Source organism: Fusarium pseudograminearum, chromosome 1 (genome assembly GCF_000303195.2).
Source record: "Fusarium pseudograminearum CS3096 chromosome 1, whole genome shotgun sequence".
In the NCBI taxonomy this organism is placed as follows: domain Eukaryota; kingdom Fungi; phylum Ascomycota; class Sordariomycetes; order Hypocreales; family Nectriaceae; genus Fusarium; species Fusarium pseudograminearum.
The window spans coordinates 3,008,888-3,031,011 of NC_031951.1; the positions used below are offsets into that span (position 1 = coordinate 3,008,888).

At 47.8% G+C, this 22,124-nt stretch overlaps 6 protein-coding genes across 6 annotated transcripts, besides 3 other annotated features; 3 read left to right on the forward strand and 3 right to left on the reverse strand.

The window, feature by feature from the left end:
- Window positions 1-336: 336 nt before the first annotated feature.
- On the reverse strand, window positions 337-1,326 carry FPSE_01436 (uncharacterized protein; the record flags this gene model as incomplete). Its single annotated transcript, XM_009254556.1, has 3 exons — window positions 337-357; window positions 472-687; window positions 1,045-1,326. 3 exons carry the CDS (start codon window positions 1,324-1,326, stop codon window positions 337-339), a joined length of 519 nt encoding a protein of 172 aa, XP_009252831.1.
- Window positions 1,327-1,788: 462 nt separating this feature from the next.
- Window positions 1,789-3,069, reverse strand: FPSE_01437 (uncharacterized protein; the record flags this gene model as incomplete). Its single annotated transcript, XM_009254557.1, has 3 exons — window positions 1,789-2,025; window positions 2,076-2,820; window positions 2,870-3,069. 3 exons carry the CDS (start codon window positions 3,067-3,069, stop codon window positions 1,789-1,791), a joined length of 1,182 nt encoding a protein of 393 aa, XP_009252832.1.
- Window positions 2,334-2,447: a microsatellite.
- Window positions 3,070-4,833: 1,764 nt separating the features above from the next.
- On the forward strand, window positions 4,834-6,492 carry FPSE_01438 (uncharacterized protein; the record flags this gene model as incomplete). The annotated part of the gene is made up of 1 exon (XM_009254558.1): window positions 4,834-6,492. One exon carries the CDS (start codon window positions 4,834-4,836, stop codon window positions 6,490-6,492), a length of 1,659 nt encoding a protein of 552 aa, XP_009252833.1.
- Window positions 5,538-5,570: a microsatellite.
- Window positions 6,493-8,352: 1,860 nt separating the features above from the next.
- Window positions 8,353-10,697, forward strand: FPSE_01439 (uncharacterized protein; the record flags this gene model as incomplete). Its single annotated transcript, XM_009254559.1, has 2 exons — window positions 8,353-8,837; window positions 8,891-10,697. The coding sequence occupies 2 exons, from the start codon at window positions 8,353-8,355 to the stop codon at window positions 10,695-10,697; spliced, it is 2,292 nt and encodes a 763-aa protein (XP_009252834.1).
- Window positions 10,698-12,136: 1,439 nt separating this feature from the next.
- On the reverse strand, window positions 12,137-13,986 carry FPSE_01440 (uncharacterized protein; the record flags this gene model as incomplete). The annotated part of the gene is made up of 3 exons (XM_009254560.1): window positions 12,137-13,627; window positions 13,690-13,773; window positions 13,843-13,986. 3 exons carry the CDS (start codon window positions 13,984-13,986, stop codon window positions 12,137-12,139), a joined length of 1,719 nt encoding a protein of 572 aa, XP_009252835.1.
- A 407-nt stretch (window positions 13,987-14,393) lies between these two features.
- Window positions 14,394-14,451: a repeat region.
- A 2,434-nt stretch (window positions 14,452-16,885) lies between these two features.
- On the forward strand, window positions 16,886-19,080 carry FPSE_01441 (uncharacterized protein; the record flags this gene model as incomplete). The annotated part of the gene is made up of 4 exons (XM_009254561.1): window positions 16,886-17,319; window positions 17,369-17,870; window positions 17,919-18,013; window positions 18,063-19,080. The coding sequence occupies 4 exons, from the start codon at window positions 16,886-16,888 to the stop codon at window positions 19,078-19,080; spliced, it is 2,049 nt and encodes a 682-aa protein (XP_009252836.1).
- Between the last annotated feature and the right edge of the window lie 3,044 nt (window positions 19,081-22,124).

The following is a 22,124-nucleotide window of genomic DNA, read 5'->3' on the forward strand; positions in this document are numbered from 1 at the left end:
CGAGTTTGATCCAATAGAGAACAAAGGCACGATCACGCTATCAAATACAAAGGTCAATGGTTCTTTGTTAATACGCGATGCAGCTGAAGAAAAGCCTGAAACGACTCTCTTGGCCCTGCGCAAGCAAACCCATAGCTGGCAGTCGATTATCGTGGAAATCTGGGATATGGGATACAATCCTTGCTCTCACTTCTGAAGCTACTGTACAGCACAGACCCGCATGCTTGCATACGAATTACATCTTAATCGGCGATTGCTTTGCTCCATCGATCTATTGCTGCCAAGGAATATGGGAAACATGGAAATCTGCTGATTTGCGGTGTTTTTCTCAAGATCCTATGCCTTGGTCAAGAGAAACTAGCACAGGTACAGTAGCAAAATCAGCAATAGTGCATGCCAACTTCGGTCCTTTGTTGATGTTTTGGTGTGCTGCAACCCTGGCTTGCCTGCTTCAAGGTACAGCACACATACAGCATTATTAGCACATCTATAGGGCTGTAAATCAGGGCATTTGCAGGATATCGCCCGTTTTAAACGGCCCAACACATCTGAGTACGTGGGATAGATGTTCGTTGAACCCTTCACGAGCCGCTGTACGACGTCGCGCAAGTGCGCTTTTTTGCCTCCTCGTGCAACAAACGGGATGCAGTCGTCCTTGAGGAACAGGAGCAGGGCGCTTCTCAGGTTCTACAGCGCAGCGTAGTTGAGATAAACAGAAGAGAGGCAAAGCAATTCGCTCGTCGAGGCCAGGGCAAGCGAGATGGATGGACGGCTTGGACGCTACGGCCCGTGGGCGTGTTGGTGCTATAGGTTAAGCAGGCTTGACATGCAATTTGTTGACGGTGATATGACTCTACTTCAGGTATATTGTTATTGTTGTTTTGTCTTGAGCGCGTCTCCCTCTTCGGCGAATCATTAATACAACCTTCCAAGTCTAAGCTGAATCCTCACCGAAACGACCTGGGGGAGCCAGTTGAGTTGACTTCTGTGTGTGCATGTCCAAGATAAGAAGGCCATTAGATCTCGACCAACAGGCTTACTCACACAGACAGTCAGCCTCCCAGCCTGAGACTGGTCAACAAAGGGCGGCCCATCCATTACAGCACAGCCAAAGAAAAGACCCATGGTTAAAATGCTTGCAGGTACTGCCATGACCCTGACTGCGGCCAGGAGTTCTCCTGCCAGGGCTTGTACACTGCTCCCGATAGCTGGGTAGGCGCTTTGATTGGTGCTCTTGATGCGCTGAGGGTAGTTGTCGTGGTTCCAATCGACGCTGTCGATGTTGACACTGGGTGCTTTGACAGGTGCGATAGATGCTGTGCGCATGATTGATTGATTGACAGGTATTTTAGGTACATCCGTCTTCCTGCATGTTGAAGTTTCTGGTTCATGCGATTCTGCTAGATATGAGGCTCGTTATCTAATGCCTAGATGTCATCAAAGAAGAAGGGGTAAGTAGGGGAGAATATGGCAGTATGTGTTCATGTTTGTCTGTCCCGTAGACAGTAAGAAACCAACTGCTAAGGTCATAAGGGGCGAACTAAGTTGGCCTGAGGGCATCGGAAAACTTGGTCATTAGAAGAATAAGAGACGAAAATAGTAAGTCAGCTCATTCTAATTAGATTAGATATTCTAGGCTATTTATTTTTTGTAGCCTAGAGATCAGAAGTCAACCTTTCTGTTACCAACCGGTTTGGTCACTTTGTAGCAACCTGGACTAGTTTTAGGATATTTTCTTGCTGTAATCTAAGTCCCAAGTCCGAAATAGAAAGCCCCAAGTAAGAACTCTTAAATAAGCATAGTTCGGCTGCAGATTGAGGCAAATCGGACGGCACTTCTGATATTGCTGTAAAGGTTGTTGAAGCCGCCTGAGCTGGGATCGTCATGAAGTTCGCAGAATATGGCCGTGAAGTGTCCATACAGAGCTGGATCGATCACAGTTGCAACTCCAGCCAAAGCCCCTTGACGCAATCCCACTGAAAGAAGCATCAGTGTCTGTTCCTCAGTCTTAAGTTCCCACTTCCCCTGAATACTAGTCAGTACAGTCCTGTGTTCGGTAGACTCTCAAGATATACCTTGCAGTAAGACAGAAGCTTTGCAGTATCGCCGTGAGCCAAGAAGCCAGGTCCATTCATCAGGCAATCGAATAGACTTAAAGTTTCATTACTAACTTCGGGCTGCGAGATGGTCAGGCTTGTGTTGGGGGGTGCATCGTGAACGATCTGATCTCTCTCCTCGGACAACTGATCCGAGGTCTCACTCTCAACAAGATGATTAGAGTAAGAGTTCATAGAGTGATAATAACGCCCATGATGGGAAAAACAGCGATGCTGGTCTTCATCGTCGTCGTTGTCTTCATAGTTATTGTTGTATTTATCATCGTTGTTGCCATCATAGTTGTTGATGTCTTCATCATCGTCGTTATCGTCTTCCCAGTCGTTGTTGTCTTTGCGCCTTAGGTAGTTTTGATTGAAGGCAATGATGTTTTTCAAGAGTTTGGACATTCTCTCACGTTTGCTAGTTGTGCTGATGCCCTTTGCATACTCTCTGTAGAAGAAAATACGATCCAGAGCCTCATCGCCGTCCGGAAGGCTGTGGGTGAATTTGAGCGGAGGGCCTTGTCCAATGAGACGATAGAAGGAAGGTTTGTTATCAATGATCTTGCTGACGACAAATTCGGTATCTGTTCTGGTTCTGATGTGGGAGTGATGAGCAGGATGGAATTCGCTCTCGTCAAGACTAGTCGTCTGCCCTCTCTGAAGCCTCTGAAACGATATACTAGGTGGGAGAATCTCTCCAACAACTGCCACTAGATGCTCCCTGGCGTACATCAGTTTTAAGTAAGATACGTAGATAGTTGTGTACTGACCTGGGGACGTTCGGCTCCTTCAGTTCGTCGTACGAGCAGTAACGCTCACCCAAATGCTTCAGGGTTAGCATCTTGAGAACGTCACTCCGACCCTTAGTGCTTAAGAGATGATCGAAGTAGTGTGCTACGTCGTTTTGTCGGCGATTCTGTCTTCCAGTCTCGTAGGCAACACCCTGCCAGTTGAACGCAAAGTCAGCCATGGCTGATGATGCGCCGGGCGGCCTGGAGAGGAGGCAGGGCGGAAGGAAGCAAAAATGTGGTGGGTGTTAGATGCAAAAGGCGTGGGGTGGTTGTGCTTTTCGAGGTGGAGAATCTGTAATTAGCAATTGATGTTTAGGCAGCTGAGCAGGGCGAATAAAACTGCTTTAGTACCTAATATTGAGGCTATTAAACGGAACACCGAGATAAGTCGAGTGCCGGCCCAAGGCTAATATAGGTAATGATGAAAGAGCACCAATATTAATCGTCCAATATCTCCAATAGATAAGAGCAGAATTTCAAGCTTACCAGTCTCTTTAATCCTACAAAACCTACGGTGATTATGCCACTAAGAGGCCTATTGGGACTAGAAGAGAGGAAACAGTCTACCCAGCATACCCAGAATGTCTGCAACACACCAACTATATAGTGATTGCTTATGGGAAGTGTTGTATTTTACGTCTAGGCCCCAGATTTTGTACTGTTACCCCGTGATGAGATTCGTAACTGATATACTAGAGGAAAGGGGAATGCGTTAATACTTCCACAGCCAGGCCCTGTAGTTTATTGACTTGACCACTGTTTATTTCGTTTTAGTTTTTCTGGTCGTAAGGCGGAGCCCTAGCCTTCTCAATATACTCAAAAAATATCAATAATGGATCGATCCGGATCAAAAACTCAATATATTAAATCAAGGTTTTCCTAACAACTAACTTTCCCAACAAGAACACACAGATAATAGAAGAAGCATCTCCCGGGCTTTACGCACAGCAGCTATTTCTTCCTCCTGCAACACAACATCAAGCAACTTCAAAATGTCTACTCGATCCACCAAGTCTCAAGCTACTCCAAAGAGCACCAAGTGCCAGCAAAAGCACTTACCGTCAGTCAATCCCTGGTCCATCACTCCACACAGCTAACCAGCGTCGCAGGCATCGCGCAACAATACAGCCTGGACAAAAAAGCCTCCACAGTGACAATGGCTGTTCCAGCTGTTTATTTCATATAGTTGCAGTACTAGAATGTATTGCTGCGCTCGCATCTGTTCTGGCTGTGGAAGAATGAAGCGAGACCCATTCGATCAGGTAAGAACACAATATATACGATCGGGGCGTGGGGGTTCAAGACTTAGTATGCAATGTTGGATGTTGTTCAGTGACTGAATCGCTTAATAGCTGCTTACATTATCGATTTTCGAATTTATCATCAGTCTGGAAGATTGACGCCGCCGGCGCTTGAACACTAAAAGGCGGAATGGGACCATTGGCCTTTACTCTTGCTTCAAGGTTCAACCTAAGCAGACCATATCTCAGTATACCTACTAAAGACTCTTGAATCGGCAAAGCCTCTTCCTGAAGTTTGGGGTTATCTACACAAGCATGTTTACGGCAAACCTCTATGTTCTATAGCTGAGAACGGTATACTTAGATAACTGAAAGAGTTACGATTGCTGCCTACATACATCTGATAAGATTCACTGTCAAGGTCGACATGTAATACTTGCTCAGTTCATTCTTTTGAGGCGGTCTGGTGAACTGTTTGTTAGTGTTGGTGATGTGTCGTTGGTGTTTAGCTCACGTTCTAACGATTGTACATACAAGTGGAGCTTATCGATAACGCGGGCGTGGATCCATGCAAGCTAGACTAGCAAGCCAAGCTCTTAGCGTTCCAACGACAATCAACTCTTTCTTCGTTGCACGCGTTTTCTTTTGCGACATCAACAACAAACGCCAGCTTCTCTATCATCACGATATAAGAGAGTCGAAATGTCGGCGATCTACAATCTCGAACCGCAACCCACTGCATCCGTCATTATCCACACCACTCGAGGCGAACTCTCTGTCGAGCTGTTCGCCAAACAAGCGCCGTTGACATGTCGCAACTTCTTACAACTAGCCCTCGACGGCTACTACGATAACACGATATTCCACCGATTGGTTCCTGGCTTCATTCTGCAGGGTGGCGATCCCACTGGCACTGGCAACGGCGGAGAGTCGATTTACGATGGAGGCGCATTCAGCGGTGATCTGGATCCTTGGCCCATGGACCAGCGCATGGGCAAGAACGCAGGGCCAACGGGAATCAACTTCAAGGATGAATTCCATTCGCGTCTCAAATTTAATCGCCGAGGCCTACTGGGTTCCGCGAACGAATCGCGCCCGGATACAAACGGCAGTCAGTTCTTCTTCACCCTCGACACGGCTGAGGAATTGAATGGGAAAAACACCATGTTTGGACGAATTGCTGGCGATACGGTCTACAATTTGGCGAAAATGGGCGAAGGAGAAGTGGATGAAGCTACAGAACGCCCAACATACCCGGTCAAGATCGAGCGCATAGAAATCTTGGTAAACCCATTTGAAGATATGAAGAAGCGATCTCGAGTTGCTGCCGTTGCGCCGTCTAAAACAACCACAACCAAAGATAAGAAGAAAAAGCGAAAAGGCGGGAAACAACTGCTGAGCTTTGGCGACGACGAAGGCGACGACGAAGGCGACGACGAAATGCCTGTGCTAAAGAAGAAGAAATTTGATCCCAGAATCGTTATGGAAGCGCCGGAGGAAGCTCCGGAGCAAGACGAAGTTCGCAGCAAACCAACAAAGACCAAGAAGGAGCGAGCATCGGAAAAAAGAGTGTCAATCGCTAAAGAAGAACAAGATAACTCAGATCAGACCACCCCCCGCGAGCCACCCAAGGAGGTTCGGCAAAAACCTGCCCCACCTGTCAAGATGGAGATCGAGGACGAATCACCTGAACCGGAAGCCCCCCGACAGACAGCATTGGAACGAGCCAATGAAGAGATGGCAGCACTCAAGGCGTCCATGCGACGAACGATACACTCTGAAGAACCCGTGAAGGAGAAGATGAAGTCTGCGCTGGAATCTATGATCCCCGAAACATCAATGAGGGGACGAAAACGACGACCAGGAGCGGCCAACACTTCAGCAGCGGACGACGCTAAAGCGCTTCGCATGCTCAAAGCCTTTCAGTCAAGATTGGAGAAGGCACCTCCAGAGAAAGAGAATGAACCAGCGGCTCGTGAAACTACCAAGGATGGGGAAGACGCGCAAGCTGGGGACGAGGAAGCTGAGTTGTGTGATCTGCACTTCATCGCAAATTGCCAAAGTTGCACGTCATGGGACAAGCAAGAAAAGGATGAGAGCGACGACGAGGGTTGGATGTCGCATGCTCTCAGCTTTGCAGCAGATAAACTCGGTAAGGATCTAAGCAACCGCAGAAAGGCGGAGGAGGAGCTCGTTGTGATTGATCCACGCGAGAAGGCTCGGACTCTCAAGGATGAGAAGAAGGCAGCTAGGGACGCACGACAAGGAAACTCGGGTCGAGCGTGGGATCAAGCACGAGATGCAGCAAGGAATGCCAAGATGGCACAAGCCGCCTCGCTTGCAGGACGCGGAGCAAAATGAACGAAGAGAATCATGTAGATATATCTTTGAGTTGTGTTGAACCTGTTGGCAGTTCAGCTTGTAGCCATATTAGGAATAGTCAGTCCGTAATACCCAGCATAGAGGCATTGAGACCATGTTCCGTGCCTCAGGGTTTAGGAATTGGTCATTGGAAGTATAAGAGACGAAATTAATAGATCAGCTTATACTACTTGGACTGGGCTTCTTAGACTAGGTATTTGTGTTTATACCCCAAGACTTATGAGACCATCTTTTTTGCTATCTACTAAATAGTAAATAGTAGCCATACTTGCATTCCTTCTCAGGACCTAACTGATGTTGTCCCTGGTTGTTGGTCTGACATGGGGACAATGTCCATGGTTATCCACTATCACTCTAACTACCTACACAAGAGACAAAATAGTTTAGTTACCTTGTACCGTATTAGACCCGCTCTTAAGCTGTTTGTTTCCTGTATCCTAAGCATGGAAGTCTACTACTATGTACCTCTGGATGGGACGACATCCATGTCTGTTTGGTGAAGAAAAGTGACAAGATGAATTGTAACTGCCGTCCCCACATTAGCCAGATCATGCCGATCGATCGTGATGATGATGATGTTGAGTGTCTTCATTTAGGGCATAATTATTATAAGCCGTGAAAAATTAACAAACCAACTTGTCCTTTAATTTCCAAGACATTGTGAGCTTGAACAGCCAAGTGACAGTGATATTGAAATAGCGTCATCAACGTTGAGACCTGTGGCTTTTCTTCAACGTCGACTTGGGACAGATCGAGAGATCCCTTAGTGGGCAACAGAAAAGTTGGCCTCTGAGCTGTAGTGTATAAAAATAAATAGCCCACGAGATCCTATCTACGTGGCATGAACTGACCTACTAATTTCGTCTCTCATGATCCTAGCCGCCAACTTTTCTGGCACTCTAAGATCCTGTCTTATCATCACGTGGAGATGGAGATGCCCATGCGAAATTCTGTTCTTTGATTGGACTAAAAATACTTGACATCTGATCCGCTCGCTGCAAATGCTCCGGAGACCCATAATCGTAGCGACCGTCAACTTCAGCATCACCACCGTCACGGAACTGCACCACTACCTCTAGCACTATTACTGCCCGCCCACCTACTATCCAAGTCGCAACACCGGTACTTGTCGCCTGTACATCGCCTGTAGCTCTACGTTTCAGAATGGGCACGCTGCCCACCAGCTCTTATCATCCTTGATCTATATAGACTCAGGCCCACCTCGAGTCCAGCAATCTGCCTTTTCTACCATCTACATAACTTTGGGCAGAACGCGCTTCGCAACCCATATTGCTTTAAGGCATCACCACCGCGAGCTCCGTACACGAGGTAGAGCAGAAGTGTGGCTGTCTTTGAGTTCCGAACGTTGTTATCCCCTTCCGCGATCCGATTCGCAAGGCTGCGCTGCGCCTCTTGGCCGCAAGATCTCATTGAATTGCTTGATCTTATCCTTTGCGATAACACATTCCACTTTAACTCTTCCACGCGCACCCGCGATTCTTCGCTACCTACTTTTAACCTCAGTCACGCACGCCTATCGTGTTTCTTTCCCCAACCCCGAGACGGCCGAGCAAAATCATCAATCGTTGACCGCTTACTACGAATGACGTTTGCGCAATCTCGTGCGGAATTGTTAATAAATCAAAAATTTACTCTCCAGAGTTACCGGCCTTCCTAGGCAATCATTACGTGAAATCGACTACTATCAAGGCGACAACTCCTCTGAGAACATCACAACTCCCAAACAAACCCAACAGGATTAGGCATCGAGAGCAGCCAATCCACTCGAAACAAACCCCACCGCTTCTGTTGAAGCGCCCGCATTCCAGAACCCTTCTCATGTCTGCACCCAACCCTAGGAAACGAGCAGCACCGGGAGCATCGCCTATCGTGCCCATACCGCAGCAAATGCAACCACAATACAACGCTGGAAACGGGGCGGGCAATCAGGGACCGCGATGGACTGGAATGGACCCCTCGAACTACATGAATGTAGTGGACGGCCTCATGGACGAGAATGAAAACCCGTTTGGTCTCATTCCGGCACAGCAGCAATATTCCCAGCCCGTGCCGACCCCATCAAACACAATTGCGCGGCGGCAAATGAATCACGCACTTGTTCCGACAAACCAACGAAGTTTTGATGGAGTAGTTGAGCCATGGGGAAACTTTGCCAGTGATGAAAACACACTACTTCAAGGAAATTTCGAAAACCTGAACGAGCAGGACAATGTCGAGGTGCTGGAGGAGAGGGCCCAAAAGGCAAAACGGGACGCGCAAGCCAAACGCAAGCAGATCCCGCCGTTTGTGCAGAAGCTGAGCAGGTAAGTTTGTGTGTAGCCGATGAATTGAAAGAGGCACGCTAACAATCTCAAAGTTTCCTAGAGGAGCGCAAAAACGAAGACTTAATCCGATGGTCGGAAAAGGGAGATTCGTTCATTGTGCTTGATGAGGACGAATTTGCCAAGACTTTGATCCCGGAGTTGTTCAAGCACAACAACTATGCCTCTTTTGTTCGACAACTCAACATGTATGGCTTCCACAAACGCGTGGGGCTGTCAGACAATTCAATGCGAGCCAGTGAACGCAAAAACAAGAGCCCAAGCGAATACTCCAACCCTTATTTCCGACGAGGGCACCCGAATCTTTTGTGGCTGATCAACAAACCCAAAAGTGGGAGCAAAGCCAAGAAGGGCTCAAAGGGTGCCGAGGGGGACAATGACAGTGAAGACGACGTTGCCAACGAGGAGGTACTTACCTCTGGGCTGGGACCTACTGCTGCTCAACCTCCTCGCTCTTTGCCGGCAGGTGAATCCCAACCAGCACCCAAGAAAGAAATGGGCCTTATTCGTGAAGAGTTGAGTAAGGTCAGGGATCAACAGAAGCTCATTCTCGGCGCAATAAACCGTCTGCAGCGGAACAACACTGAACTGTATAACCAGGCTCTCATGTTTCAGACCCAGCACGACCGTCACCAGAATTCTATCAACGCGATTCTCAATTTCCTAGCCAATGTGTTCAGGAAAACACTGGAAGACCAGGGCAATTCGCAAAATGTCAGCGACATCATCTCGATGATAACGAATCAAAACCAGCAGTCTGCCCAGCATGGAAGTGTGTTTGAGCTAGGCGATTACATCCAACAGATGAATCCCAATCCATACGGGACTCCCAAGAAGGCTAGGGGTCTTTTGCCAGCACCTCAGCAGAACAACCGCGCCCAGGCAGTCAGATCGTCTTCTACTCCGAATAGGTCTACGCCTGGCAGTACAGCATACCAGCCTGCCAGTCATCATAATCACAACCCTGAGATGGGTCATGTCACGGAACTCGTCGACAACTCCCCCAGCGACACAACCACTCCCAACCTTCGCCAAGAGCTTGAGGCGAATCCCGAGGAACGAATGATGAGCCTCATCAACGAACACAACAAACACAACAACGGCCATGGCATGGATATCCCTGACGCGGCAGACCTAGTTGCCAGTGCGCCCAGTGCCTTGAACAATGCTCAGCGAAACAGCCTGGCTAACTTCATAGCCGGGCAGACCTCTGCTGCTCCTTCGGGCAGGTCGACTCCGGCATCAACTCCTGTCTCTGCTACACCAATCCCCACTCCTACACAGATCCCCACGTCCAATTCCCACATGGCCATGCCCACGATGTCTACCTCTGCCTCTGTTTCCCCCCCACCAGCCGGTTCCGTCCCACCCCCTTCGCTCTCCTCCATCATGGGCCCGCCAATGGTGCCGCCTTCTATGAACGAGATCAATTCCAACTCGATAGAACTGAACAATCTTCAGCGACTCCATAGCGGACAGGACGCCAAGATAAGCGAGATCGATAACATCCTGGGGCCGTTGAGTCCTTCTGGACATGTCCCCGGCTTGAGTGATGACACGGCAGCGTACTTCGACCCTCAGGCAACTGATTTCGACCAACTCTTTGACATCAGTCAGTTATCAGGTGGCCATGATTTCGCCGATGGCAGCGATTTCGACTTTGCTATGGACACAGACCCAAACCATCAAAACCAAGCACCACTGCACCCAGGACATGTGATGTCGCACACAAGCCTTACCAATACACCCAGTCCTGCCGGCACAGAAGAAATACCCCGTGATGATTTGCGGTTAGAAAACAACCCCCCTGATCGAGGAACCAAACGACAACGCGTCGCCTAGGTGCCCAAGCGTTGAGTCTTTCTCGAGCGGTATTGCAGCTTTTGGCTAGGGCCGTGCTGGGGATGGGTAGATGGGGCATGCCGCCAGGTCTTTCGTTGTATTTAATAAACTACGTACTATGTATAATCCTTTTGGAAATATCCTTACGGGTGGGTTGGGTTTCGTTACAGATAGCGCATTTCAAAACGACGTTCAATAAGGGAAGGCAGGGAAGGGAGAGGGTTATACTTTCAAGTCGGCGTGTTGATCATGTTGCTATGTTATTGCTTTTCAAGGGGGAGAGGTAAGCGTTTTTTTTTTAATCAAAGAAAAAGTTATAGAAACCCATGGGTGAAAACCCCAGGAAGCGTTAAGGGTGCGGCGGCTTTACATAGGGGCTCAGAAACCAGAAACAGAAACAGGAAGGGTTGCGTCTGCGCACCTTATGATATGATGTATGTGATTAGGCACAATCAATAATCCCACTTTTTAATCTGTACTTGAAGTTGAATAACGTGTGTTGGTGATATACCCGAGTGTTTGAGGGTGAGCATATTATTGTGCTAAAAGAAGCCCAGACTATTACCGACTACACTGTGAGTGATAGGCGATGAGAGATGCATGCACTTACGTTGATTTCCGGGAATAAAGAGTCCTAAGCTGGCTTTTGTTAAATTGTAGGGGTTAGAGGGAGAAGGAGGACGAGGAGGAGTTCGAGAAACTTTCCAGAGCAGAGGAGGCTAGACACCAGTGACAGTGCAGCTGTAGGCAGTAATTAACTACTGCAGTCGGTCAGTTTTAGATCAGTGACTGGTGCTCTTGTTTATATGTTTATCAAATTGCAAGAAGCCGTCTTGGGCAGCTATAGGCATCAGAGGCGGTCTTGCTTGTAGACGTGTTGTGATATTGTCGATACACAAGGGCTTGCAAACCATGAAGTATAGTCACATCTTTATACAATAAAGGACTGTTTCATTCTTTACCCAGAACGTAACTAACAAGGACGGCTGTCTCATATACTCCTCGATGGTATTACGTTACGCAACACCGATCGTACTCTCGAAACATGTCACAAGGTCACTCGCAAGGAACCGAGTCCCATCCAGCACCAGAACATCACAAGAGCGGGTATCGAGTATAGTAAGGCAAAAAGAACCAATGCTCATCAATTACTATCTATCATACATCAAAAAAAGAAGTACCACGCTTCTCTAGCCCACACACAACGTCTCGTGCAAAGCGCTGCCCAACAAAGATAGTTCCATGCCTAGCTGAGAGAACCCAACACGATAGAACGCCGAACCCTTTTTTGTGTTTAGTGACATAAAAGAAACAAGATTATTTGGTATACGGAATGTAATAGCGAGAGAATTAGAGCCAGTACATCCACAGCGCTAGGCTTTAAATGCCCGAGAGCAAGAGTCTGAGATGAAAAAGATCAGAGGCACAACCGGAGCGACTTAGTGATTGTGGCTATGGTCATGACCATGGTCGTGACTGTGTTCATGCGCACGAGGACTGGAAGGGCTGTGCGACGATTCACTAGCCCGTCTTGTGGATGAAGCCTTGGATGATGAGTCGGCTGGACAGCAGCCCTGCGCCTGGCAGTCGTCGATACACTCGAGGAGGCAACTATCCCCCTTGTTTGAATCGGCTCCGCCATCGAGGGTAAGAGCAGCGGCGTCGGAATCGTGAGCGTGCTTCGAATCGAAGCAGAACTCGGGCTGTATAGTAGCACTGTGAATGCCGAAACCGTGGAGGCACTTGCGAGCGCGACGAGCCAACTCCATGTACTTCTCGCCACTATGAGAGTCAATGGGGAAGGAAACCTGGAGGTGCATGCTTGCGACGAGCTTGGTGTCTGAGAGCTGCCATACGTGGATGTGGTGGCAGGTAATAACGCCAGGGAGAGCCTCGATGTCTTGTCGAATCTCGGGGACGCTAATATGCTCAGGGGTAGCCTGCAGAAGAACGCGCGCAGTGCCTCTGGTGAGGGGAATACATGTCTTGAGGATAATGGCAGTAATGAACAGGGAGACGGCAGGATCAGCGTAGACCTTGCCAGGCCAGTCGGTAAGCCAGATGATAAGAGCAGTAACCATGACACCAATGTTACCAAGCATATCGCCAATGACGTGGAGAATCATGGCATTCATACCCATATCAGCGTGGTTGTGACCGTGGCTATCCTTCTTCTTGGCATCCTTGGGGAGGGTGTGGTGGTGACCTTGATGAACGCTCGAGTCTCGTCGAGGTCGTCGGGAATGGGAGTGAGAGTGGGAGTTGCTGTGACCGAGAGATGAGCCATTCTTGGCGACACCCTTGAGAAGAGGAGACTCTTCGTTGGCCTCATTCTCTTCCAAGATCAAAGAGTTCTCGGCGTCAGTTTCGCTCTCACTCGTGACCTCGTTGGCATCGCCTCCACGGGTGGCTTCGATGATGCTCTGTCGGAAACTTGCGGGGTGGATGCTCAAGTCATCAAGACTAGCGAAACGAGAATGTCCACTCCTACTGGATCGATGATAGTCGCGGCCTCGTGAGTGTCGGTTGTTCTCGTTGGATTTTCCGTTGGACTTTCGGGAAGTATTTGCGCGTTGCATAACAGCCTCGGGTAGAACCTCAGCGGCGCGGCCGCTTTCATCAGCAAGAGCGCTGTGGTATCCGGCGTTGCCCTCCTCGGCATCGTGGACATGGCTGTGCGAATGTCCATGATCATGGTCGTGGTCGTGATCGTGGTCACCAGGTCCGTGGGAGTGGCCGTGGCCACCGAGGACAAAGAAACCGACAAAGTTGGATAGTAGACCGGTGGTACCGACGATGAGCATGAGCTTGGGGTTGTCGATCTCCGGGGGTTCGATGAATCGGGTAAGGGCTTCGAGGACGATGGAGACACAAAGAGCGATAAGGAAGACGGCGTTGAAGAAAGCACCTAGAATCTCGGCGCGAACCCACTGGAAGACAGTTAGTTATGCGATTCGGCGTTTGAAGTTGTTGCGACTGGGTTTAAACGTACGCCAAAAGTGAACTCATCAGTAGAAGTCTTTTGCGCGGCAGACACGGCCCAGAGACCAATGACCAAGGAGATAATATCATTGAGCTGTGTAGAATTAGTTTCCATTCGTTAATTGGTTCGCGCGCAGTGCGACGGAGAAGTTAATCGACGTACCATGTGAAAGGCATCAGCCATAAGAGCAAGAGAGTGGGCAAGGAAACCAGAGACGATCTCGACGAGGAAAAAGACAGTGTCGATAGCGATCATGACCTTGATCCTGGTGCTCTTGGACCAAGCCATCTTTTGAAGAATACCCATGATGAAATAAAACGGCCTAGAAACAGAACAAAAAAAGGAAGAGAAAAAGTGGTTGTGTTGATGAAGATGGAAAAGAGAAAAAAGCTGGAGGGAATTGCGATTATGGTTTGATCTGGGCTTGGCTGGGTTATCCTTATCCCAAATATCTGCGGGCCCCCCCTCAAGGAGAGAGAGAGAGTGTGTGAGAAGATTTAACTCGGGACAAGCAAGCGCAAGCTACCTCTCACCCCAGTCTGCCTCTAGTTAGTCGTTAGTACATGTATGTGCCGTAGTTTTTAGGTGCTATAGGTAGGTTACTACTATGACGGAATGCAACAGTGGAGAGGTTGATTGATCCCTGGAGTAAGGGAGAGGTTAAGGCAAGGGTCGGTTACGCAGTGGTTAGAGGGTATAACTCCGAGTGACACAGACGATAAGAGAATAAGACAAGGGGGAAAGAGAAGATAGAAGAAGAGAGGAAAGAGATTGAATCGAATTGAAAATCCATGCCAAAGCGCTGATTAATTTATTGAAATAGTTTGTCGAGTAGTGGCAAAGTTTAATCAGCCTTGATCAACGGCACGATCCAATGCACGCAATTAGCACCTCACTTAGCACCTACAGAAAGAGGGACCTACAGACACATTTCTTAGTTGCAGGCTTGCAGCTAAGACATCATCACCCTGCTAGTTCAAATTGAGACAGCCGTGGTAGCCGTAGCCGTTTTGTTGGCTACAGGTCAAATGGAGGGCTGGAGCTATCGAACCTACAGTACTCCTAGCTCGGTACAGATACCGTCGCTCGTTTATAAAAAGAAGTTTTGTATAATTGTTACGGAAAACTCCATCTTTGAAGCTATAAAGTTCCACTACTTGGATGCCTAGAGAGTTACAAGTGGTTCGATAACAATGAATGTCACTGTAGCGGTTGCTGAACATGTTACATGTGTTATGAAACAAGGGACAACAAGCATTAATCATCGTTTCGGTTCGGGGATATTTTAAGCAAAGTTCGCGAGGCAAGAGAATCCGTTCTGCCGGTTCGGCATTTGATCGTCTCTTGGCCATATCGGTTCAACCATTTGACTATTAGTGGAGTTGGACTAGACTCCGATTTCGGGAATAATTGCATCGCAATATATAACTCTATTCATTCATAGAGGACCAAGTAAGAAGATAAAGCATCGAGACTTTACTTATGGTGGTTGATAATACCAGACTAATTCCCCTGCAGCATAGTTTCGTATCAAACATCTCGACTGCCTACCACTCGAGGTAGCGATTCGAAAATACCCATATATACTCTCGAGTACCTACAAATCAGTTCTCATCCTTTTCGTAAAAACAAAACGAAAACTTGACCATTCCCCATCCGAGCGTCTCTTCTCGGCGAGATCCATCAATTCGTGGGGCTTCTCTTCGGGCCATTCTTACTGTAATTTAACAAAATGGATCTTGTTCATTACTACTGCAGCTATGCAAGAAGAAATAAGACGGGAGAGAAAATCCAATGGCCAATCTGGACAACAATTCTGACTCGATCATATCTGACAGTTTTACTTTTGCCGTTGTCTTCAAGCCAGCCAGCCTCAATCTTTCAGCTCCGTAGCGAGTCTGACCACATGCCAATTATTGAAAAGGGGAGCATTCCTACTGGTTGTTTGAGAAGCCACAATATTGGCACTATCGTTATCATCAACATGCAAGGGTCCTTTGCACGCTGATCAGCAAAGCCATGTTGTTTCAAGTTCAGGGTAGAGGACTTGTTTAAATTGAGGAATCTAAAGACGTAACTGCTGTCTTGATGCCAGAAGAACTGGTGAAATGTTACCAAGGTCTTATCCGTCCATCCTGAGGAAAGATACACGTACCAGTCGTACACACACTTCACAAATACACAGCCTCTTCGTTCAGCATTACCTGCCACACCGTTATGCGCCAAGGGACGGGAAGTGAACATCTTTGCATACCTGCCACCACAAGGCTTCTTTCCAATTGTGATCTGATTCTATACCAACCGGGAACTGGCATAAAAAAGAGGGTTCTGATTCCAAGCACAGTTTTTGTACGAGCAATCTGGCAAAATCCCGCGCTGGTTACCGGAGATGTTTTCTTTTGTGCAATTTTCGGTCATGACCATTGTCCTGCAGGACGCTCAAAGCAAACCGATTGCAACTCAATATAGGTGCCTGGAGATGCAAGCCATATTGATTGGTCCAAGACATCTGAGCTTTGTATACAAATACCATGGTTGCCTCACCATGATATCCTTGAGTATGGTTGGTTGTAGGGTAAGAAATGCCAGGTTTGGATGTTTTAATAACCAACAGTTAGTGGAGTCAGTCAACCTTTAGCGCCCTGCCAGCGGCCCTACCCGCACCCGCTCCCTTCCGTCCGTGCCTGCGTCTACAAGCGCGCCTCATTGAGGTAAATGACATCTATTAAACATCTTTTTAAAAGGGTTCAATCGAAGAAGACGCTTTGTTCAGTGGGATATACAAGAGGCCTTCTCTAGAGATTATACTTCCATTGATCTGGATATCATATGATTCAATGCATCGAAACACAGCTCTGCTGCGGCTTGCCGCCCCCTGGTTACCTTGTCGTCCATACCACCATCCTTTAGGCGCCATGCCCATGCCTGTAGTGAGTGACATGACTAGCATGAGCCGTACTGGTTGGTCTAAGTCTTTTTGTCCGTAACAGTCACTGCATGTCCCACTAAACACGAAACTTGTTGGTTGTCGACTTCATGATGAGGCAGTGCTTGTTCGACTGAGGTTCGTGGAGGCGACATGGAGCTCCATTATCTGTCTCTATCCAAACTTGATTTCCATCTCTTCCTTCTTGCCACTTTCCCAAATTACTAGACAAGTATTTGAGTCTTTAACCTAGCCATCGAGTACCACACAACGCACAACATGGAAACTGCTGCCAGTCTTATTGCATTCATACAAGTCGCTGGGAAGATTGTAGAACTCATCATCGAGGTCAATCAACTATGGGGCGAGGCCAAAGATCTCCCAGGTGATCTCAGAGACATACTTGAAGAGCTGGACGACTATGCCCTCGTATTCGAAGAGTTGAAGGAGCAAATCGAATATGACCAGACACATAATACGCGGTCTAACGGCTCCTGCATGAGCCGTAGTTTCATGGCTGCGACAAAAGCGAAGGAAATCCTAAAAGAACTCGTTGAAGAGATCAATATGACCATTCATTCGAAGAAGGAAGGCTTACAGCGTAGGCTGAGCTCTTTCAAACTTCTTATGAAGAAGGAAAAGATCGAGAGGTATCAGAAAAGGCTTCAACGGTCTATCACATTGCTTCAAACCGCCATAAGTACTTACCAAATGTGAGTTCCCACAGTTTGTACTGAGCTACAGTCGAGCTAATAGCCGAAGTGCGATGATGAGACAGAACACGGAGATAATCGTGGGCAGAGTCACAGATAATTTTAGTGAAAAGTTCGAATATCTACAACTGAATCAAACTTCGATGCTTGCCACATCTGCAGCTTACCAGACGGAACAAAAGCAGCTATGTGGAAGCTCAAATAGCAAACAACAAGAATTGTGCACTCCACAGCGAGGAAGACTGCCTTCCTCCAAACAATATACCTCTTCATGGACAGGACACTTTTCCATGAGCCGTACCAGTGCAGAGGGTGCCTGGCAGGCATACCTTCAACTTCCCAGCTGGCTCTCCCAATCAACGCACATCTTCCAATCGTATCCGACTAGGTCTGGTTGGACCTTCAACTATCGTGTGTACAATATCGTTGCTCCAGATTCCGAAATCATTGCGCGAATTCACAATGGGGATAAGAACGGCGTTTTAGAACTATTCAGCGCACGAAAAGCATCCCCTTTTGACAAAGATTCGGATGGAGCTTCATTGCTATATGTTAGTCCAATGCAGACACACCCTTGAGCGACTACTGACATTTAATAGCACGCTGCGCGGTCAAAACATTACGACATCTGCAAGCTTTTGTTAAACATGGGCTTGGAAGATACATTATTTGAGGTCGTAGGCCGTGATAGAGAGTACGTCTGTCCGGTTATCTTATTAATAACTGGCTAACCCCATTTACAGAAGTCCCCTGAAACCGCTTGTGTACAATCCAGAAAAGGATGCCATGGGACATGACTGGGAAAGAATAGTGACGCTTTTCCAAACATATCTTCAAGATCCAGAAGATATGCCTGTTACACGCCTGTTCGACTTCCTTCACGAATGGGCACACTCTGACAATTTTGTCTTTATCTTCCGGACCAGATTCATGCCCAAGTATTACACATGGCCCAGCCGAATCCGGTTTGAAGCAGTGAGACTGGGCTCATTTCATTTGAGATCTTGTGCCAGCCTTCCAAAACTTCTATCAGAGGACTCAAAGGTCTCACAGTTGGATGTGTCTCTGTCGAGCCACGAGAACTTCTCATTGTTGCACTCAGCAGCTATATCTTTAGGGATCCGCTTTGCAGACGAGGCAATACCGAAACGACGTGGAGAGTTCCAATGGGGTACTTACAACGATGGTTGGGACGACTTTGTGATCGACATTGCGTCAGTTTCTGAATCCGAAGACCTTCATCATGTCGAAGCAGTGAGTCCATGGGATGTCTACAAAGTACCACAATGGAAAGGGACCCCCTTGTTCTCCCTTCTTGGAGGTACGCTCTGCTACTTGACTACTGGAACATCCTTCTTCCATTGGAATCATGTATTCCAGAAAACTCTACACCAGTGGCTCGGAGACCTCAAGATAGCAGGGGTCGATTTGCTACGATATGGCACACGAGAGAGGGGTTTTTTCCGCGACCATGTGTTGCGTGGTGCGTTCGATTCCAATGCGATCACATCGTCTCGAGTGTTGATAAGAGAGGCCATGGCAAACGGGTCTTACGATACCAACGTGACCCATTCATTGCGGGAAAATATCTCTGAAAATCGCTGGATCCCAATTAGATTGGTTGACTTGAAGGTTGGCGAAGATATAACTGATTGGGAGATACTGTGGGCTCCAGAGTTTGAGTATATGGCTTGTGAGTTTTGGAGGCTGTTTGAAGAAGAAGAAAACACTATGATTCCAGGCGCATGGGTTGAGGACTAGACAAGTTACATGCGCCTAGAGATAACCGGATGTGGAGATGAATAGCCACGGCCAGGACGAGCCGCTGTTGAACACAATTGTACACATAGACAGCGAGTGTTGCTTTATTGAGATTTGTTACTTTCAAACGAAAAAAACAGTAGACAAGAGAACGAACGGGAAACACGGACACAGGTAGCTGTTCAGCGTCTACACAATGCTACTCTCCGGCAGCAAGACACATTTTAGCCGCGTGAAACGTCATATCACTTTGATGATGCTATCAACAAAACGTTGCATGTGGTAACTCAGTACAGTACCCCGCATGGCGGGGACCTTCGACTGGAGGCATGCCATGTCATGCAGGGAAGGTGCACGACTCAGCTCGTCCTGCTCGAAGTTATTTAAACCTTTGATCTGAAGCTTTATTTTACATCTTTTCATCCCAAATAACAAAAACTCATTTATTTACTCATTTCAGTTATGATGGCTGCAACTCGACCCGCAAAGAAGGCTGGCAGCTGGTATGAGAAAGAGGCCAAGGTGTTGAAGAGTGAGCTTGAAAGATACCTAGCGGCTGTGCCGGAGAGCATCGATGGAGTTCCTGTGCCCATTCCTGGAGCTCGCGTTGTGATTGCACCGTGAGTTTACTCATCCAACGCACCGGATGGGTTATCAGCTAATAACACTGTTTATCAGTCATGCAGGATACAGCTACTCGGGCCCGTGTGCTGCTTGGGCATACAAGACCCTTGATTTAAGCAACGCCAAGCGAGTGTTTGTGTTGGGTCCATCCCACACGTACTATCTAGAAGGCTGCGCAGCTACTACTTTCGGCAAATACGCTACGCCTTTCGGTGATCTCACGATCGACCAAGAACTGGCCAACAAGATCCGTGATGATGCTGAACTGGAAGATATGCCCCAGAGAAACGAGATCAACGAACACTCTTTGGAGATGCACATGCCGTACCTATACCTCCGCTGCGAGCAGACTTTTGGTTCGCCAGGCGATTTTCCCACGATTGTGCCCATGTTGATTGGCAGTAACACCGGGGCCGAGGAGAAGATGTACGGACGGGTCCTAGTGCCTTACCTTAAGGACCCAAGCAATGCTTTTATCATCAGCTCCGACTTTTGTCATTGGGGCGATAACTTCAGCTACCAGGTATACTCGCCGGACAACAACCCAGCAAATCTCGTCAACTTGCGTGTTTCCGATCGGGCCCCTACCGAGCCTCCTATCCATGAGACGATTCGTGTGATCGATGAGGCCGCCATGGAAGCCGTTAAGAGCGGCAGCCATGACGATTTCCTAGCTACCCTCAAGCAAACAAAGAATACAGTCTGCGGCAGACATCCCATTGGAGTCATGATGGCCGCTTTGGAGCTGTTGGGCAAGGAGCCTGAACGTATGGGCAAAGGACGCTTTAGCGTCATCAAGTATGATCGAAGCAACTTGGTCGAGAAGCCGTCTGATATGAGTGTGAGCTACGTTTCCGCCTATGCTGTACTCTAAGGGGCGCTCAGCATGACTACAGGAGTGTGATTTTCGGGAGAACAGAAAGCTTGTTGAAATTGAACGATTGTTTGGAGTTTGGTTGGGATAGAAGCAGCAACGAGTTATGAGCACTTGATGTTGAAGAGGAGTTATCAAGGCTAGAGTATTTGCCCAGTCCATTTGGAGTCGCTAGAAAATACGAGAACCCCATTTGATGGTTTATACAACGTTTAAAAAAAAACAGATTGCCTTACGAGAACCCCATATTATTAATCGTCAAACTAGTATTTTCGGAGCCAACCTAGACGGAGTCTGTTGGAAACAGAGTTGGTGGAGTGTCAGCTTGTGATGCGTTGTAAGTTTCTGCGGCTGAGATGTAAGACGGCTGAACGGCTTCAAGGCGTGAAGCATACATATGTATGTACGGATCTCCGCACGTAAGACGAATGGTGGAGTAAACCAAAGATCCTTGACGAGAGAAGATTACGAGAGGCATTGGCTATTCGTATTATGGGATTATTAGTGGCAACTATGTATGATGCTATGCATTCGGCTGACAATGGCTCGAGTTGCCCATCGTGTACTCTATATCTTTAGTTGACATCAATAAGGCGGTATAGATTCACATGAATGATCGTCTCTACTTTAAATTGAAGAACCGGATTCTCATCTCATCTCATTCGGAAAATATGTACCACAAATAGCTCACGAACAAATGATTGGCTTCCCTTGGCAATGTCGCTACGAGCCACTGTTGACCCACGCGGCGAAGCTTAACTTGGGGTCATTCGAGACCCCTCCCTTGTCTCTGAGTCTGAAATGGGTGGACGCCATTTTTGCTGAGCTGAGGCTCACTCCAACTAGGTAGTCTGTGTCTACGGAACATCTGGTGCGCAAGATTCATCAATTGGTGATTCAGAGTTTGGAGATCTTGGCGATGATGTCGGATAGGGCCGAAGATGCGGATCATTGGACATAAAACACCAGACTTGTTACAGATTTTGCGGTTCAGACTCTTGACGATCCAAGGATGAATGGGCAGCAACCGCTCAAAGGTGAAACAGTGGGGAAGGCATCGCCAATGAAGAGAGACATGGGAGGAGGACTGTAGTTATTTAGGGATCAACCCCTTGTCTGAGGGAGGTGAATAGAATAAGCCAAACATAGAGGATGCTACTATACTGGTAGTGCTGTCGCGAATGATTTTGTCTTTCCATCACGCCCTAAACCACATTCATGTTAAGCTCATTTATAGCCCTGGTGCTACTGCAGGTCTCTCTCTCCTTCTGGATCCAATTGAATGTGCTGTGTCGCATGATTGTCCAGACTCTTAAAGTGTTTCTGGCTGTTGCATCTCTGGTTTTGAGCACACCGAATACCACGTCGCCTGCGTTTTGACCAAGACATGACTAGACCATGTATGACGATGGAGACAAACAACAACATGATCAGATCTCTTACGTAGGTAAAGCCCTGACTGGAATTTACATGTTAGGATACCAACGATTGGACCCTGCATCATCATCAAGGGGCAATCTTGTATGTACCTACGGAGTAAGCAAGC